Source organism: Schistocerca nitens, chromosome 5 (genome assembly GCF_023898315.1).
Source record: "Schistocerca nitens isolate TAMUIC-IGC-003100 chromosome 5, iqSchNite1.1, whole genome shotgun sequence".
Classification (NCBI taxonomy): Eukaryota; Metazoa; Arthropoda; class Insecta; order Orthoptera; family Acrididae; genus Schistocerca; species Schistocerca nitens.
The window spans coordinates 300092099-300112697 of NC_064618.1; the positions used below are offsets into that span (position 1 = coordinate 300092099).

The 20599-nt window shown below is 45.5% G+C and overlaps 1 protein-coding gene across 1 annotated transcript in view; it reads right to left on the bottom strand.

The window, feature by feature from the left end:
- Nucleotides 1–6295: 6295 nt before the first annotated feature.
- LOC126259490 (polycomb group RING finger protein 3) overlaps nucleotides 6296–20599 on the bottom strand; it is a 65553-nt gene continuing 51249 nt past the window's right edge. The window contains exon 6 of the mRNA XM_049956330.1: nucleotides 6296–7221. Within this exon, the coding sequence (XP_049812287.1) occupies nucleotides 7096–7221 (126 nt within the window). The 3' untranslated portion in view covers nucleotides 6296–7095. The remainder of the gene's footprint in view (nucleotides 7222–20599) is intronic.

Genomic DNA, 20599 nt, shown 5'->3' on the forward strand with positions numbered 1-20599 from the left:
GCAGGGCTGGGGTAGGGACAGGGCATGGCTGCAGTCACAAGATTCGATGAGGGAGGGGAGGGAGCAGGAAAGTAGAAGTGGGGGGTGGGGGACTAGTGGGCACACTGAAGAAGCAGAAGGCTGTGTAGCACTGAAGTGTGAGCAGGAAAGGGGACAGATAAGGAGAGGGACTAGTGAAGGTTGAGGCCAAGGGGCTTACAGAAATTTAGGACGTATTGCAAGGAAAGCTCTCACAAGCACAATTCAGAAAAGCTGATGTTGATAGGAACGATCCAGATGGCACAGTCAGCAACTAGGTTGTCCAGCTGTCTCTCGGACACAGTTTGGCAGTTGGCCATTCATGCAGACACACAGCTTGTTAGTTGTCATGCCTACATGGAAAGCAGCTTAATGGTTGCAGCATATTTTTGTGTGTTCTTTTCTGAACCTTCCTGTGCCTCACAAACATTTTGAAACTCGACCTACCATCTCCCTCTTCCCCTTATTCCAGAACACACATATCCTCACCCAGTCCATTTATGTCTGCTGTCCCCTCTCTTCACACACATCCACCCACTGGCCAGCATTCCATATTATGCTCTTAAATTTACTTCTCTCTTTGTTCTCTGTGTGTTTTCACATACATTTTAGTTTGTTTTCACTTTTCACTGTCAACCCTACTCCCTTTTTTCTTCATACCTCATCCATTCCATCGTTTTCATTAATTCTCCACGTATTTTTTGCACTTTTTTTATTCTCCACCATGGATCATTGTTCCTACCATCTGCACCAATACATAAAAGCTTCCTTATCCCTGGCCAGAACTCAGTCACACATAAATTCCTGCATTGTTGCCTAGCTCACAGAATCCCCCCACATGGCTATACCATGTCTGGTTGCAGCCATTTATCTCACAATGACCTATATCTCTGCAAATTCTGCCAGTCCATGGCCCTCACCAACCTAGTTCAGCAAAATCATCTAAATCAATCCCAAGTCTCCTTGTAATACCTCTATCCCACCTGTAAAATTCTCCTGCTCTGCAATTCCTTATTCCTGCATCCCATCTCTCACATTGAAACTGTAGTCCTCCAGGAACCAGAGCAGTATGCACAACTCCATCTCAAAAAACTCTCCAACCTGTTCACTTCCTATTCCCACCTTCGACTACCACTATCCACCATCTCTGCATCAGTCACCAAACATCCCCTCATAGCCAACAAATCCTGCCTCATGGGCCTAATACATTTACCACACTCTCATAAACTCACTCCCACCACAGTGCACAATCCAGAACTTAATCTGCCATGAAATTTCCTCCAAAGGCCTTAATCCCCCTGAAGTATAAGTCGACTCCAAAGGCCTTACCTTTTGCCCCACTCCCACTGGACTTGTTAAAGATCTTCTCTCCTTCTCCTGGTCCCATGGTGTAAACACTTCTGTACCACCAACCCTCACAATCAGACTCAACCCAAAGCTAATACTGAACTGTGCCTGATTCAGTTCACATCTCCATCCAACTGTAACCCACCCCACTGCACCCGACTACTCCTATTAACATTCCAGAATTTCTTAATCTCTAAACACTGCCTCACCATCATTCCCCAAATCCCTTGGAAAGAACCACAGTCCACAACCTAAAAACTGATCCTGAGCATATAATCACACCTGTGACAAAGCCTCCACCACTGTGGTTTTGAAGGTGGTGGTGGTGGTTGTTAGTGTTTAACGTCCCGTCAACAACGAGGTCATTAGAGACGGAGCGCAAGCTCGGGTTAGGGAAGGATTGGGAAGGAAATCGGCCGTGCCCTTTCAAAGGAACCATCCCGGCATTTGCCTGAAACGATTTAGGGAAATCACAGAAAACCTAAATCAGGATGGCTGGAGACAGGATTGAACCGTCGTCCTCCCGAATGAGAGTCCAGTGTGCTAACCACTGCGCCACCTCGCTCGGTGTGGTTTTGAACTGCCATGATTCTCTGGCAGACCGCTATCAGATTCGTCCACCTACAAACCCTGCCACAGTGAGCCTATTCCAGAAATCCAACAGGATCTCCAGTCTTTCCTCATATCCTTAGGCCAAACCCAGAACCTTTTCCCCGATTGTATCCTCACCCTTACTACTCTCTATACTATTACCTTCCACATGCTTCCTACAGCCCATAAACCCAACCAACCAAGATGATCCACTGTGGCCTGTTACTGTGCCTCCACTGAGAGACTCTCAACTCAAGTGGGCCAACACTTTCAACCTGTAAGAAGACACCAACTATTTTCTTCACTGACTCTATACAGTTCCTGTTCTTTACCACTTGACACTCTGCTCATCACTATTGATGCCACCTCCGTCTACACTAACATCCCTAATGCCATAGCCTTACCACTATTGAACATTACCTTTCCCGATGCCCGACTGGCTCCAAACCTACCTCCTCCCTAGTCACCATGAGCTCACAATTATTTCTCCTTTGAAAGCATCACATAAAGACACATCTGTGGTACAGCAATGGACACCCGCATTGACCTAACCTATGTCAACCTATTCACATGCCATCTAGAGGAATCCTTCCTAACCGCCCAGAATCCCAAACCCCTCACCTGGTTCAGAGTCACTGATGACATATTCAAGATCTGGACTAAGGGTGAGCATCCCCAACCACATTCCTCCAGAACTTCAACACCTCCCCCATTCACTTCACCACGTCCTCAACCCACACCACCTTCCCTGATGTTGACTGTCACCTCAAGAATAGCTACATAAGTACCTCCATTCCATCAAACCTACCAATCACCTGCAATATCTCCACTTTTGACAGCTGCCACCCACTCCATTCCACACAGTCAAGCTACCTGGAGCCATCACATACGCAGTGACTAGCAGTCCCTCTCCAAATATACCAAGGGTATCACTGAGCCTTCACAGACCGAATTTATCTACTCAACCTTGTACAGAAACAGATCTTCCATGCCTTGTCCCTCCAGTCACCTACCACCTCCCAAGTACCCTTGTCCAGCCACAAAGAGGCAGTCCCCTCATGACTCAGTGTCACCTAGGACTGGAGCAACTGAATAACATTCTCCGCCGGGGTTTCCAACCCTCCCACAGTGGTATTATTTTCACCCACTGAACCTGTGCAACATTCTTGTCCATCCCTACTCCACTCCTGCTTCCAACCTCTTGCTTCATGGCACATATTCCTGCAATAGGCATAGATGCAAGACCTGTCTCACAAGAGAGCTTCACAGCCTGCACCATCTGGATCCTTCCTACCAACACCAGCTTTTCTGAAATACACAAGTGGGAACTTTCCTTGCAATATATCCTACACTCCCATAATCCTCCTGGACTCAACTTTCACGAGTCTCTGCCCTTCTTTTACCTATCCCCTTCCCTGCTCCCACTGTAGCCGCCTTCTATTGCCCCATTGTGCCCAAGATTTCTTCCCCTGCTCCACTTCTCTCCATTTATGCCCCCCTCCCTCCTCCCTCAATTGACCCGACTGCACCCAGCAATGTTACCCTGTCCCAGCCATGTTCCCACATGCAGCACTACACCTTCCCCCACTCTTACTCTGTTATTCTTCACCCTTGCCACCCTACCCTCTTCCCTATCACCCACCACTCAAAGACTGCCCCCCCCCCTCCCCTCCCCAAATCATGTGCAGTTGCTATACACAGCCAGGCCTCAGCAGCTGGAGACCGTGTTGTTATGTGTGTGTGTGTGTGTGTGTCAATTGTGCTGGGGTGAATGTTTATGTGTTTACTATTTAAGAAGTCAATAGACAATTTTTCTAATCTAGTGTTCCCTCCAGTTAAGTCCAGGATGTTTCAGCTCCTGTCATCCCCTGCTCCCAACTGAACTGTTTTTCTTCTGGCATTGTTTTAATTAGACTTTCTTCTTCAATTAATCTACATCCTATCTCTTTATCTCAAATCGTGTTTGTTCATTTATTTTTTGTAACAATATTGTGAAAAGGAAAGTTGCTACTCGCCACATAGTGGAGATGCTGACATGCAGATAGACACAACAAAAAAGACTGTCACAAATACAGCTTTCGGCCAGTAAGAGCTTCATCAAAATTGGAAGACATACACGCACATACACACTCACACAAATGCAGCTCACACACACAACTGCAGTCTCAGGCAACTGAGGTCACATTCTGAGCAGCAGCACTAGTGCATGATCGGAGTGGAGACTGGGTGGGGGTAAGGAGGAGGCTGGGGTGAGGAGGGGGAGGGACAGTAGGGGGTAGGGGCGACTGACAGTGACGTGCTGTTGGGGAGTGGGCAGGGTCGAGGTGGAAAGAGGGTAGGGCAGCTGTGTGCAGTTGGGAGGTTAGACAGAGGGCAGCAGAGATGGGGGGTGGGGGGTGGATGGCAGAAAAGGAGAGAAGAAAAAAGACTGGGTGTGATGGATGACTGAGGGCTGTGTAGTGCTCAAATGGGAACAGGGAAGCGGCAGGATGAGAGAAGACAATGGCTAACGAAGGTTGAAGCCAGGAGGGTTATGGGAACGTAGGATATATTGCACGTAAAGTTCCCACCTGCGCAGTTCAGAAAAGCTGGTATTGGGAGAAAGTATCCATATGGTACAGGCTGTGAAGCAGTCGAAATGAAGGACATCATGTTTGGCAGTATGCTCAGCAACAGTGCGGTCCGCTTGTTTTTTTTGCAGCAGTTTGTTGGTGGCCATTCATGCGGACAGACAGCTTGTTGATTGTCATGCCCACATAGAATGCAGCACAGTGGCTGCTGCTTGGCTTGTAGATCACATGACTGGTTTCACAGGTACCCCTTCCTTTGATGAGATAGGTGATGTTTGTGACCGGACTGTAGTAGGTGGCAGTGGGAGGAGGATGTATAGGACAGGTCCTGCATCTAGGGTTATGAGCCATGAGGTAAGAGGTTGGGAGCAGGGCTTATGTAGGGATGGACGAGTATGTTGCGTAGGTTCAGTAGACAGTGGAATACCACTGTGGGAGGGGTGAGAAGGATAGTGGGCAGGACATTTCTCATTCCAGGGCATGACGAGAGGTAGTCGAAACCCTGGCGAAGAATGTAATTCAGTTGCTTCACCCTGGGTGGTACTGAGTTATGATGGGAAAGCTTCTATGTGGCCAGACAGTGGGACTCTGTGAGGTGGTGGGAGACTGGAAAGATAAGGCATGGAAGATTTGTTTTTGTACAAGATTGGAACGCAGTGTTCACTTTGTGGCCTAAGTTGCCTGAGACTGCAGTCGTGTGTGCGTGCGTGCCTGTGTGTGTGTGTGTGTGTGTGTGTGTGTGTGTGAGAGAGAGAGAGAGAGAGAGAGAGAGAGAGAGAGGTGTTTATGTGAGTATGTATGTGTGCATTTGCCATTTAATTTTGAAGAAGGCCTTACTGGTTGAAAGTTATATTTGTGACAGTCTTTCTGTAGTGCCTATCTATGACTTAGCATCTCCACTATATGGTGAGTAGCAACTTCCCTTTTCACAATATTGTTACATTCCATCATGGATTTTCCATTGTTTCTTTTCTTTTTTATTTTCTTTTTTTTTTTTTTTTAAATAATAGCTTTGGAGCACCACATCGCAACATTCTTTCTGTTTCTCTCTTCCTGCCTTTAAAACAATTTGTATTTCATTTCTATACATAGTGCTGTGCTATAAGCATGTTTTTTTTCCTTTCTTTCTTTTTTTTTTTAAAAAAAAAACTTCATCCTTAATTGTGCGTTAAACAGGAGAAAGATATTCTAAGAACAATTACTGATTGTTCTTAGCCATGTCCAAATATTCCACTGGGAAATTTAAGACTATATCCATCTGGTGTAGTCACAAGGGTGGAAACGGAATTAAATAATAATAATAATAATAATAATAATAATAAAGAAGAGAAGGAAAGTTATGACTTAGTACATGAATTTGGGTGCTTTTCCCATAGCTCTCCATATTTAAAGTAAAATTCCAGTGCCTCCTTACTGTGATAGATAATGTAGGAGGCATTTCGGCTATCTGGCTGAAGATTTGAGTGGTCTCTTCCAAGTAAAAGCCTAGTGCCTGACCTTACCTTTAGTATGTTCTGCCGAAGAATTAACTATTTCACTACATAAAACAAAAGGAACAAAATATTTACAGTACAAAAAAAAGGACAAAAAGAAACTAATATGGCAGTACATTCCAGTCTACACTACTTTTACACAAATAAAACAGAAAAATGAAGAATAATATAAACAACCATTTTAAGTGCATACATAACAAAGCAGGAATCATTTACTAATTGATTTATGTCTGCAGAAAATTTGAAATTCTACAGCAACATAAAGTACAAAAACATAATTCATATTTCTTTATAAACATATAAATGTAACCAAATTTTAGTCCAATAAATTACAAATTGATATCTTTATGTCACATAAAACAAAAATTCCCGTCAGTAACACACTACTGATCTCTCAAATAAATCAGTGTTGCTTCCAGTCTTTTACAAACTTAATATGAAATTCTTTATTGCAGTTACAATACTGTTTCAACATATGTAACAAAGTAAAACACAAAATGCATTACAGACTTTGGGGAAATGTGAACAGAACAGAGCATAAATTGACTGGTAATATTCACACTGAAATCACATCACATTTGAATTTCACTACATCACATCACATTTAAATTTCACTTTACTGTTTAACAGCTCAATGTGGAACTGTTTTCAGTGACTTGTAATATTGGTCCTAAAACTCGTCAGTCACTCTTCCATTATCAAAAATAATCCTTCAAGTTATAAATATGACTTAGAAATCATGCCAGATTCATCATCTACACAGGAAAGTATGAAGGAATGATGCAAGTTTTTCAGCAACCGTACTGAAACATCACATAGATATACTGTCTATACATGTTCATAAACTGTACATTTAAAACTGCACGGAAAGCATGGATGACATAACAAATACTCTTCACAGACATCAAGGGAAGTTTCAAAGGTTACCACAGCAAATATGCAGCAGACTTTTCTGGTGAAACAAAAAACTATAAGTCTTCGAATTTCACTATCTTCACTCTGTCATAAAATATAACACAGCACTGAACGAAATGCAAATTAATAAACTCTCTTCATAATCACTTTCTTTCAACATTTTAAATATCAATACGAGGCCTATATTGCAGCCTCAAGGGTGGGTCGCGAAACCTCCATCTTGTCACATAAACAAATTTTAGAGTATGGTCTTTTCCCAAGAGTTCATCATTGCACAATATATCAATCTGTAAAAAAAGTAAAAACAAAATTAGAAACATGATTTCCCACAGGAAAAGTAGAAATTATAAAAGAAGTACAGTCACTGAAAATTAAAATTTTCATTAATAAAAAATAGTTCAGGAATGATCCTCTCAGACAAATTAGAGAACACAGGTATGCTTTATCTGTCTGAGGATACTTTTGTAACAAGAACTTTTTTTTTTTCCACAAATTCTTTGGTTGAAGGAATATATTCCACCGCTTAAAGATATAACGAGTGACAATGTGAACAAGCAAAGACGGTTCGAATTTTGATGTGCTTCAAGTACGGAAACTGGTTTCCAAAAATGTTATTGAAATATCACAGGGCATGAAAAGAATGTGTAACAGATTACACATGCAACAAAAAGGTATTTAAGGATGAATGTAACGTGAAACTCAAGACTATCTTAATTTTTTATCACAAGACAGATACTTATCATGCACATGGACAAAAGATTACAAGGGAAAGTTAAAAAAGTTCTCCTCATTTATTTGAAGGAAGAACTACAAATGAGATGCAAAAGATGGAGAAAAGATGACACTGCAGCCTATATCCCATTACATACCAATATTTCTGAAAAGTGCAACAATTTCCAAACTTGAATACACTAAAACAACAATATGTGACTTGCAGATAATTGAAATCAAGGAGTGTGTACTACAGTGATGGTACAGAAGTCGTGTGATACCTCCTAATATTGTGTCATATTTCCTTTTGCCCAGCGTAGTGCAGCAACTCGACATGGCGTGGACTCAACAAATCGTTGGAAGTCCCCTGCAAAAATATTGAGTCATGCTGCTGCGTCTATAGCCATCCAAAGTTGTGAAAGAGTTGCCGATGTAGGATTTTGTGCACTAATTGATCTCTAGATTATGTTCCATAAATGTTCGATGAGATTCATGTCATGTGAACTGGGTGGTCAAATCATTCGCTCAAACTGTCCAGAATGTTTTTCAAACCAATCACGAACAATTGCGGCGCAGTGACATGGAACATTGTCATCTGTAAAAATTCCATCTTTGTTTGGGAATATGAAGTCCATTAATGGTTGAAAATGTCTCCAAGTAGCTTAACATAGCCATTTCCAGTAAATGTTTATTTCAGTTGGACCACACACCACTATGGAGCTACCACCAGCTTGCACAGTGCCTTGTTGACAACTTGGGTCCATGGCTTCATGAGGTCTGTGCCACTCTCTAACCCTACTATCAGCTCTTACCAGCTGAAATCGGAACTCATCTGACCAGGCCATGGTTTTCCAGTCATCTTGAGTCCCATCAATAAGGTCACAAGCCCAGGAGATGCTCCAGGCAATGTTGTGCTGCCAGCAAAGACACTCATGGTGGTTGCCCATTAATGCCAAATTTTGCTGAACTGCCCTAATGAGTATGTTGTGTGTCAAACAAGGCACATTGAATTCTGTGGTTATTTCATGGAGTGTTGGTTGTCTGTTTACACAGATGCTGCTGCTTTTGGTTGTTAAGTGAAGGCCTTCAATCACTGTGTTGTCCACCGTGAGAGTTGATGGCTGAAATTTGGTGTACTCTCGGCATACTCTTGACAATGTGAATATTGGAATATTGAATTCCCTAATGATTTCCAAAATGGAATGTCCCATGTTCCTAACCCCAGCTACCATTCCATTCAAAGTCTGAATTCCCTTTGCGCAACCATAGTCACATTATAAACCTTTTCACATAAATCACCTGAGAACAGGTGACAGCTCTGCTAATGGACATCCCTTTTATGCCATGAGTAGGTTGGTTGGTTGGTTTGTGGGATTAAAGGGACCAGACCGCAATGGTCATTGGTCCCTTTTTCCAAAAAATTAAAACCGCCCAAAGAGCATAAAAAACGAACAGCAGGAAAGACGTCAGATGGCACAGGACGAGAAAGACTCCGACAGAGATCAGACAAAACAAAGTAAAACACACAGAGTGTGATGGTGGTTGGCCAACCATAGAGAAAAAAAAAAGAGGAAAAGCCAACCACCAAGAACACATTAAAAACTCAGTTTAAAATCAGAGGCTAAAAGCCAGAATCAACACTAAAAAACAAACACTCAGATTAAACTATAAAAACCCCCTGCCCGAATAAAACGCAAAACTAAGTCCACCATGGCAGAGTCATCTAGTAAAAGGGCAGGGAGCGTATCAGGCATCGCAAATGTCTGCCTGAGCACAGTTAAAAGCGGACAAGTTAATAAAATGTGCTCCACTGTCAAAACCACCCCACAGCGACAGAGAGGCGTGTCCTCACGACGCAATAAATAACTGTGAGACAGTCGGGTGTGGCCAATGCGGAGGCGACAAAGAACAACTGAATCTCTGCGAGTGGCTCGCATGGATGACTGCTACACACGCGTCGTCGCCTTGAGAGAACGGAGTTTGTTTGGCGTGGGCAGATTGCGCCATTCAGTGTCCCAAAGCGAGAGAACTTTGCGGCGGAAGACTGCCCGCAAATCAGTCTCCGGGAGGCCAATGTCCAGGGTGGGTTCAGTGGTGGCCTGTTTGGCCAGGCGGTCAACACGTTCATTGCCCGGGATACCGACGTGACCGGGGGTCCACACAAAGATCACAGAGCGGCCGCAATGCGCAAGAGTATGCAGGGACTCATGGATAGCCATCACCAGACGAGAACGAGGAAAATACTGGTCGAGAGCTCGTAAACCGCTCAGGGAATCGCTACAGATAACGAAGGACTCACCTGAGCAGGAGCGGATATACTCTAGGGCACGAAAGATGGCGACCAGCACTGGTCGAGAGCTCGTAAACCGCTCAGGGAATCGCTACAGATAACGAAGGACTCACCTGAGCAGGAGCGGATATACTCTAGGGCACGAAAGATGGCGACCAGCTCAGCAGTGTAAACGCTGCAGCCATCCGGCAAGGCACGTTGTTCGGAATGGTCCCCTAGAGTTAGCGCATACCCGACACGACCAGCAACCATCGAACCGTCAGTGTAAACAATTCCAGAGCCCTGATACGTGGCCAGGATCGAATAAAAGCGGCGGCGGAATGCCTCTGGAGGGACTGAGTCCTTCGAGCCCCATGCCACGTCGAACCGAAGGCAAGGGCGAGGAACACACCACGGGGGTGTACGCAGAGGTGCCCGGAAAGGAGGTGGAACAGGGAAAAACCCAAGCCCGGAGAGAAGCTCCTTGACACGTACGGCGATCGGACAACCCGACCTGGGCCGACGGTCTGGCAGATGGACGACGGACTGCGGGAACAGGACACGGTAATTTGGATGCCCGGGCAAGCTAAAAACATGGGCAGCATAAGCAGCCAGTAATTGTTGGCGTCGTAACCGCAGTGGAGGGACACCTGCCTCCACTAGTATGCTGTCCACAGGGCTGGTGCGGAAAGCACCAGTGGCAAGGCGTATCCCGCTACGGAGGATTGGGTCCAGCACCCACAACGCAGATGGGGAAGCTGAGCCATAAGCCAGGCTTCCATAATCCAGACGAGACTGGATTAACGCCTGGTAGAGCCGGAACAGGGTAGATCGGTCGGCGCCCCAGCGGGTGTGGCTCAAACATCGCAGAGCATTGAGATGCGGCCAACACGCCTGTTTGAGCTGCTGGATATGAGGCAGCCAAGTCAACCGGGCATCGAAAACCACCCCCAAAAACCTGTGTGATTCCACCACTGAAAGAAGTTCGCCGTTAAGAGAAAGCTGCGGCTCCGGGTGGACAGTACGTCACCGGCAGAAATGCATAACGCAGGTCTTGGCTGCCGAAAACTGGAACCCATGAGCTACAGCCCAAGACTGCGCCTTGCGGATAGCGCCCTGTAGCTGACGTTCAACAACTGCAATGCCAGTAGAGCTGTAGTAAAGGCAGAAGTCGTCAGCATACAGGGAAGCAGAGACAGAATTTCCCACGGCCACAGCAAGCCCGTTAATGGCTATTAAAAACAGACAGACACTTAAAACAGAACCCTGTGGCACACCGTTCTCCTGGACGTGGGAGGAACTATACGAGGCCACGACTTGCACGCGGAAGGTACGATACGGCAGAAAATTGCGGATAAAAATCGGCAGAGGACCCAGAAGACCCCATCCATGAAGCGTAGAAAGGATGTGATGACGCCATGTCGTATCGTACGCCTTTCGCATGTCGAAAAAGACAGCGACCAGGTGCTGACGGCGGGCAAAGGCAGTACGGATGGCTGACTCCAGGCTCACCAGATTGTCGGTGGCAGAGCGGCCTTTACGGAACCCACCCTGAGACGGAGCCAGAAGGCCCCGAAACTCCAGTACCCAATTCAAGCGTCGGCTCACCATCCGTTCAAGCAACTTGCAAAGAACGTTGGTGAGGCTAATGGGACGGTAGCTGTCCACCTCCAGAGGGGTCTTTCCAGGTTTCAAAACGGGGATGACAATGCCTTCCCGCCATTGCGACGGAAACTCCCCCTCGACACAAAGACGGTTGTAAAGATCGAGAAGGCGCCGCTGGCAGTCCACTGAAAGGTGTTTCAGCATCTGACAGTGGATGCCATCTGGCCCAGGAGCGGTATCAGTGCAAGCAGCTAGGGCACTGCGAAATTCCCACTCACTGAATGGAGCATTGTAAGATTCTGGGTGGTTGGTGCGAAACGAAAGGCTCCGACGTTCCATCCGCTCTTTAATGGAGCGGAAGGCCTGGGGGTAATTCGCAGAAGCGGAACTCATAGCAAAATGCTCTGCTAAGCGATTTGCAATGACGTCGGAGTCAGTACAAACTGCTCCATTCAGTGAGAGCGCAGGGACGCTGGCAGGGGTCCGATAGCCGTAGACGCGTCGAATCTTGGCCCATACCTGCGATGGAGTGACATGGAGGCCAATGGTCAACACATACCGCTCCCAGCACTCCTTCTTGCCTTGGCGGATAAGGAGGCGGGCCCGCGCACGCAGCCGTTTGAAGGCGATAAGGTGGTCTATGGAGGGATGTCGCTTGTGACGCTGGAGCGCCCGCCGGCGATCTTTAATCGCTTCAGCGATCTCAGGCGACCACCAAGGCACAGCCTTCCGCCGAGGGGACCCAGAAGAACGGGGAATGGCAGATTCGGCGGCAGTAACGATCCCGGTGGTGACCGATTGAACCACCGCATCAATGTCATCAGTAGAGAGAGGCTCAATAGCGGCAGTGGAGGAGAACAAGTCCCAGTCAGCCTTATTCATAGCCCATCTGCTAGGGCGCCCAGAAGAATGACGCTGTGGTAGTGACAAAAAGAGCGGAAAGTGGTCACTACCACACAGGTCGTCATGCACACTCCATTGGACAGACGGTAAGAGGCTATGGCTACAGATTGAAAGGTCAATGGTGGAGTATGTGCCATGCGCCACACTGAAGTGTGTGAAGGCACCATCATTTAACAGCGAGAGATCGAGCTGCGACAATAAATGCTCAACGATGGCGCCTCGACCTGTTACCACTGACCCACCCCACAGAGGGTTATGGGCGTTGAAGTCGCCCAATAGCAAGAAAGGTGGCGGCAATTGGGCTACCAGTGCAGCCAGGACATGCTGCGAGACCTCACCATCCGGTGGAAGGTAAAGACTGCAAACGGTAACAGCCTGTGGCGTCCACACCCGAACAGCGACAGCCTCTAAAGGTGTTTGGAGAGGGACAGACTCGCTGTGCAGAGTGTGAAGGACATATATGCAGATGCCACCAGACACCCTTTCATAAGCTGCCCGGTTCTTATAATAACCCCGATAGCCACGGAGGGCGGGGGTTCGCATTGCCGGAAACCAAGTTTCCTGCAGAGCAATGCAAAGGAAAGGATGAAGGCTGATAAGCTGGCGGAGCTCAGCTAGATGGTGGAAGAAACCGCTGCAGTTCCACTGGAGGATGGTATTGTCCATGGCGGAGAAAGGCGTGACGGGACTGGGAAGGCAGATTATGCCGCTGGGTCACCTGCTGCCTCTGATTGAGCACCTGTGCTAGTGCTAGCCATGGCGTCTGAGGGACCAGCGAGATCGAGGTCCTCAGCGGACGCCAGAATCTCCACCTCGTCCTCAGACGCAGAGCTGGAAAGTTGCGGTGGGGTGGCTGCCACTGCGAGTTCCTTGGGCTTAGAGCTCTTCTTCTTTGGTTTCTCACGCTGCTCCTTGGGTTTAACAGGCTGGGAGGGCTTCACCGAATCAGTCTCCGGGACTGAGGAGGATCGTGAAGCCCTTCGACCAGCTGATTGTGGGCACATACGCCACTGTCGGTCGTCAGCCTTCCCGCTGGTAGAAACCTGGGAAGGGAGGGACCCAAGGGACCCCTTGCGAGCGTGAGAAGCCGAAGAAGTTGGACACTTCTCCGGCTTAGAAGCGGGGACCGACGTCCCCGATGGGGGGGATGGTGTTGCTCCTGAGGTAGGCGGCACAGGAGCAACCCGGTGGGTAGAGCCCCCCGCTGGCAAGGGGGCAGGAGGAGTTGTACCACTCGTCGATCCGGCCAGAAGTCGCGAAACTGATGGGGCGAGTACAGGTGTTGTAGCAGCGGCGTAGGAAGATGTCATTCGCACTGGATGTAATCGGTCGTATTTCCTTTTGGCCTCAGTATAAGTCAGCCGGTCCAGGGTCTTATATTCCATGATTTTGCGCTCTTTCTGGAATATTCTGCAGTCTGGCGAGCAAGGTGAATGGTGCTCCCCGCAGTTGATGCAGATGGGAGGCGGGGCACATGGAGTATCGGGATGAGACGGGCGTCCGCAATCTCGACATGTGAGGCTGGAAGTGCAGCGGGAAGACATATGGCCGAACTTCCAGCACTTGAAGCACCGCATCGGGGGAGGGATATAGGGCTTGACGTCATATCGGTAGACCATCACCTTGACCTTTTCCGGTAACGTATCACCCTCGAAGGCCAAGATGAAGGCACCAGTAGCAACCTGATTGTCCCTCGGACCCCGATGAACGCGCCGGACGCAATGAACACCTCTACGTTCTAAGTTGGCGCGCAGCTCGTCATCAGACTGCAAAAGGAGGACCCTATGGAAAATAACACCCTGGACCATATTTAAACTCTTATGTGGTGTAATAGTAATGTTAACATCCCCCAACTTGTCACAAGCAAGTAACCTGCGTGACTGGGCGGAGGATGCCGTTTGTATCAGTACTGACCCAGAGCGCATTTTAGACAAGCCCTCCACCTCCCCAAACTTGTCCTCTAAATGCTCGACGAAGAACTGAGGCTTTGTGGAGAGAAAAGACTCCCCATCAGCTCTCGTGCAAACTAAGAATCGGGGCGAATAACTGTTACCTCCATCCTGAGACTTACGCTCTTCCCACGGCGTGGCCAGGGAGGGGAACGTTTTCGGATCGTACTTCTGAGCATTAAATTGAGCCCGAGAACGCTTAGAGACTGCTGGCGGCTGGCCGCCAGCGAGAGATGATGTACCACGCTTCATTGCGGGTCATCCGCCCTGATGCCACCTACTCCGACCAAGGGCCCTCCCCACGGGCGCCACCCAGCCGCAGCAATAGCCACCTGGCAGGATGGCCATTGCCGGGAGTCCCGATGCCCCAGGGAGATGGGCATCTACTCCTTGGCATACGTGGGGAGTTAACGGCGCAGGCATCAGTAGAGCGATCCCTGTGTTGTCAGGGGGCTACAACCAAGAGGGTACATGGCGGCCCCACCACAACGGACTGGCTACCGTGCTGGATCTTAGGTGCAAAACTGTCCAAGGTCGTTGTCGCAGTTAAAAGCAACACTGCAGAGTGCAGCGTGGTAATCGTACCCAGGGACGTATCCTCGCCCAAGAGATGGAAAACGAGCGGGACACCATTGCAACGACGAAAAAGCCGGCTAAAGGTCGCAATGCACGACGGATACAGTGCACCATGTAAGGCGCCCTTCCCCAATTAGCTCGCTCTTCGGAAAAATTTAGAAAGATGGAGGTCAAACCCGAGAGGGGACCATCACATAAGGCCGAAACATGTGAGACTTCTTTTAGTCGCCTCTTACGACAGGCAGGAATACCACGGGCCTACTCTAACCCCTGAACCCGCAGGGGGGGGATATGCCACGAGTATGTGATACTACTCTCATCTGTATAAGTGCATATCACTATCCAATGACTTGTTGCCCCAGTGTGTCTATTCAATGCCTGATTAATTATTTTTGTAAAACTAAGCTACAGTTCTTCTACATGTCCCACCAATAGCTAAATGTTTAAATTTTCTCTTTAATAAATGTTTCTACATACTTTAACCGTCTTTTGTTCCCCGCTACTCACTGTTGTTGCAACTAACTCTTCATCACTGATGCCAGTTCCTATTTGGAAATGTTCCAAAAGGTCAGGTCTATTTGTTGCCATTAGATGTAATGTACTTCCATCATGAAACATGTTCTAACTAGTTTTCAGGGAAGGCATTTACTAGTGTTTCACACTTGCAAAACTGTTAATGTTCCCATAGATTGTTGGAGGTTAAAGTCTCTTCCATGTGATGATAGTACAATTCAGAAAAAAATACATATTAGTGAACAATAACCTTAGGTTTACTGTAAAGATTTTGGCTACAGCTCAGTTCCAGTCTGGTGTTCGATAGGACTCAAAGATTTATGTCCACTTGTGTTACTGGCATGGAGATGTCCCCAGCAGTGGGACTGACATTTTGAAACCACCTATATGATGATGTAGGTTAAGGTCCCAGATATCACAACCTGCAGCCATTCAACCTGGTGGGCCCTCATTTACACATAATCATGAAAAAAAAAAAGACAGTTTTTCATGGAGTGCTCTACAGCTTTAGAAAAGGAATGTTGTACAAACTGATTGCCTAACCTAATGGTTAAGGTATAGTCCTCACATGCACAAAGTTGCGAGTTTGAATCTTGTCTGGTACTGTGAAATTTTTTATTTTTAAATCTTTATCAAAATGCCCCTGATCATTGTTTTTATTAAATTAATTGGTTTGATTGTAATTTGTTTTATATCTATTCTGATGTCACATCATTTTAATCACAATATTAACTTTTGCAATTGATATAATTTTTTCTTCCACTGATTCCTTTTCCAATTATAATCTTTGTGCATGTGAATTTAATTATACTTATTTATCTATAATAATATTCAAACATTTGTCAATGCTTATCTAGTGGTTATAATTTGAAAGATGAAATAATCTATTTATATTGACTGTGAAATGTATTTTTCATTACAAGAAGTACATTTTCTTGATGGTAATAGTCATACAAACATTTAAAACATAAATCCTTATTGCACTATGGACAAAATAATGCTGGCAAATATTTAAATGAAAGAAGGGATTACAAATAAAACAAAATACAAACATATGTGTAAAAGAAATGTTGACTGCAATAACTGGAACAAAAATATAAGATGAGATAACAGAAGAAATTAAATCGAAGTTAATACAGAAAAGTAATTAAAATCACATGAATGATAGGAAGAAAAAGAGAGCAACTGAAAAGTTAATACAATGATTAAAGGATGTGACAATGGAATATAGATAAAAAGCTTACATTTAAACCAATTGATTGAATAAAAAATAATGATTAAAGTCATTTCAATAAAAGCTTAAAAATAAAACAATGGAAAATCAAGGATGGAATGTAACAATATTATGAAAAGGACAGTTGCTACTCACCATATAGCAGAGATGCTGAGTCGCAGATAGGTAAAACAAAAAGACTGTTGGAAAGTGAGCTTTCGGCCAACACGGCCTTTGCTGCACACACACACACACACACACACACACACACACACACACACACATGCATGTTGTCTATTTTTGACAGAGGCCTTGTTGGCTGAAAGCTCACTTTCCGACAGCCTTTTCATTGTGCCTGTCTGCAATTCAGCATCTCTGCTGTATGGCTTAAAAATAAAAGATTTCGAAGCACCAAAAGAGATTTGAATCCACATACTTTTGCATGTGAGAACTGGACCTTAACCTTTACAGTACAGAAACAGTTTGTGTAACATTTCTGTTTTAAAGCTGTGGAGCATCACGTGAAATTCCAACATTCTTTTTGTCCATTGCCTGCAAACAAGGTCCCACCAGGGTGAATGGCAGCAGGGTATAATACCTTGGACCTTAACTTACATCATTGTACAGATGGTTTCAAAAAGTCTATCCCAACACTGGGGACCACTCCTTGTGAGTTCATGCTCAAAGAACCTCACATGGATCATCGGCAAGTCTGTATGAAGTAAATCACTTAGTACTGACCAATGGGTACCGGGACCACATAATTTTTTTACTGCACATTATGAGCATATTTTGGATTTATTATCTTTACAGCTTCATCTTTAGCATTGGACAATACCAGTGGGTGTGTACCCTTCTGTATTTGCAGTTTGATGCTATCTACTGTGGACTAAACATGTGGTATACAAGTCCTGGGTGTGTACCCTTCTGTATTTGCAGTTTGATGCTATCTACTGTGGACTAAACATGTGGTATACAAGTCCAGAAAAACAATGTCGCTCTTATGTAAAGTGCCGAAATATGCTGTTTTCAGACAAGTTATATTTCAACTTTTACTTCAGTGACAGCCACATGTGTGTGATGCTGTTGTGGTAACTGCACCCTAGCAGCCTGAACTGCTGAGATGTATCAAATCTTGAGGTTTGGGACATCACTGTAGACAACATGGATTCTCATCTCTTCAGACTGAGGACAGTCTGAGCAGCAACTGAACAGAAGAGATTTTAAAACTCAGCATACAACCCCTTCTTCATGCAACTATACATACTATACTTTAGAGGGACAACGGTCCTACTATTGTTGATTGTATGTTATTTCCACCACAAAATATTTTGTGAAGGGCAGAACCAAACACTGTGAACTGGAACTACAAGTTACATTACCTGTAGTTATGAGACACATATGTTGGAAAGTACTACCTGTTAACTGCAACAGCTATGTGTCGAGAATACCAGCATCTTAATGAGCTGAAATACATGGACGTCCAAAATTAAAGAAACAAACCACTATTTCCTCGTCCTGTGTCTAATTCATGATATAATCACATGAACTGCCAACAGATGTGCGTATGATCGTGTACTGCATGGAAGATGACATTCCAGTCAATGGAAAACCATGCCAATGATGATGTCAGACACCTATCAAAAGGGATAATGTTTGCCAGGTAGTCCCATATCCATAGTCGCTGTGAACACAGACGGTGTAGTATGGCACGGAGAAGATGCCTACCATGCTCTCTGCGGTGGAGGGACATGGGAAGAATGGAAGCAGGACAGTCGCAAACTGATGTGGCCCAGTGGCTTAATGTGAATCGTCCTGTAGTTTTTTGGATGGAGTGACTGTATCCCGAAGACCAGTGTGGAGCGGACCATGTGTAACATCAGAAAGAACGGACTGTTATTTGGCTGTAAGGGCACAACAGTATCCGCTTAGTACTGTATGGTAACTGGCATCTGACCTCGCAGCATCCACTGGACGTGTTGCATAGAAGCAAACAGTGTACAGAAGGCTTTGGTAGAGTGGCCTTTATTGTCAGAGACCTGCTGTATGTGTACCTCTGATGCATCTTCATAGAAGGGAACATCTAGAGTGGAGCTGTCAACATGCGACCTTTCCACAGTTGAGTCCCGATTTGGTCTGGACAATGATCCTCGATGGATTCGCATCTGGAGGGAATTTGAAGCCCAATTTTGGGACTGATATCGAGGAGGATTTCCAATGGTGCAGGCAGTGACTTTGTTGACCACTTTAACGCGCCTCTTCATGAAACTGTATAGTTAAATTGGTAATGTTTAACAGCAGTTAAACAGCATGATGGGATCTTGGGCCCTCATGTGCAGTTGTTGCGAGGTACTGTGGGCCCAGACTTCGTACTGCTGTACGATAATGCTCAACCTCATAGAGCACGGGTGGTTATGTCTTCCTGGAAACAGAAGATATTGCACTCATGGTATGGCCTGCTCACTCTCTCGATTTGAATCCCGTAGAGCATGTCTGTGATGCACTACACACACGTGAGCATCCACCAACCATTCTCCAAGACTTGTAAGCAGCACTGCAGGAAGAATGGGCATTATTGTCTCAACATGAGATTGATGACATCATTCACAACATGCCCAGTTGTCTGTCAGGCCTGTATTGCTGCCAGAGTTAGTCACACCCCATACTGAGCACATTAACCAGTTGTCCGAATGTGTGTGCATATCAGTTAAGGTGAAAAAAATGAAGAACATTTTTGTCTATTGTTATGCATGTTGCATAAATTCTTTATATTGTTTCTACTTTACTATCACTTGTTTATACTGTTTTGTGGCAAAATAAATGCAACCTTGCAAAATTTCTGTTTGTTGCTTTAATTTGGACACCAGCATATTCAAGTAGTACAGCAGGGTAGTCTGCTACCTCTCTTGGATAGTGATAGGCAGGATATCCAGCACACATTTAGAGAGCGATGATAGTTGTGACAAAACTGTAATCTATAAAGAGCATTCAAATGAAAAGGCACAAAACTTCGAACAAACAAACCTATTGAAATTTGCATATGTTATTTTGGGATAATGTAGTGAGACATCCAATAAAGCAAATGTAGTATCATCACCTCCCCCTGAAAAGAATTCAAAGCTGCACCCTCAGCAGCCAAGGTGATGTTCATTGTGTTTTGATGGCCAAAGTCTGATACTCATAAAATTCCTCATGCACAGAAAAACCATTAACAGTGATGTGTAATGTGAGACACTCCACAGCCTACACAAGTCCATCAAGAGCAAACGGCCTGTGCTACTGACTGAGGGAGTGATTCTGCTCTACGATAGCTTGCGTCTACACATCTCCAACATCAGACTAAGTGTAATGGTGATGTTCAAGTGGGGGCAACTTGCATCTGCCATACAAGCCCGAACATGTCGCCCTGTGATTTCCATGTATTTACTGTACTGAAAAATCATCTCAAAGAGAAGTGCTTTAACTCAAATAACAAGCTGAAGGATACGTGGAGGACTGGTTCCTGATACAGCAACAGGAATTCTGGCAACGGGGAATCCTTCCACTCGTGAAACAGTGGGATAGTTGCACTCAGGCCTCTGGTCATTACTTTTAAACAAAGATTTCAATTATACCAACAGCGTTGTTTCTTACCTTTTGTTTTGGACACCCCTCAAACTACTTATTATGCTACGGGCTTCACCAACAGAACATGAATGCACATACTGAGCCCTCTTGAGTCATGGAAGCGCATAACACTGCTAGTCTCATTCACTTCACCCCAGAACATCTCCTTAGTAACTTCGTCTTCGAAACTATCTTGACGTGGAAGTACATCTGATCTCACCATGCCCAGAGTCACCACCAATAACCGCATAGAGCTTTACTCTAGCAGAGGCACTGCACTCCCAGTCTGCTAATTTCCGTAAGTGTTAGTGCTTCATACT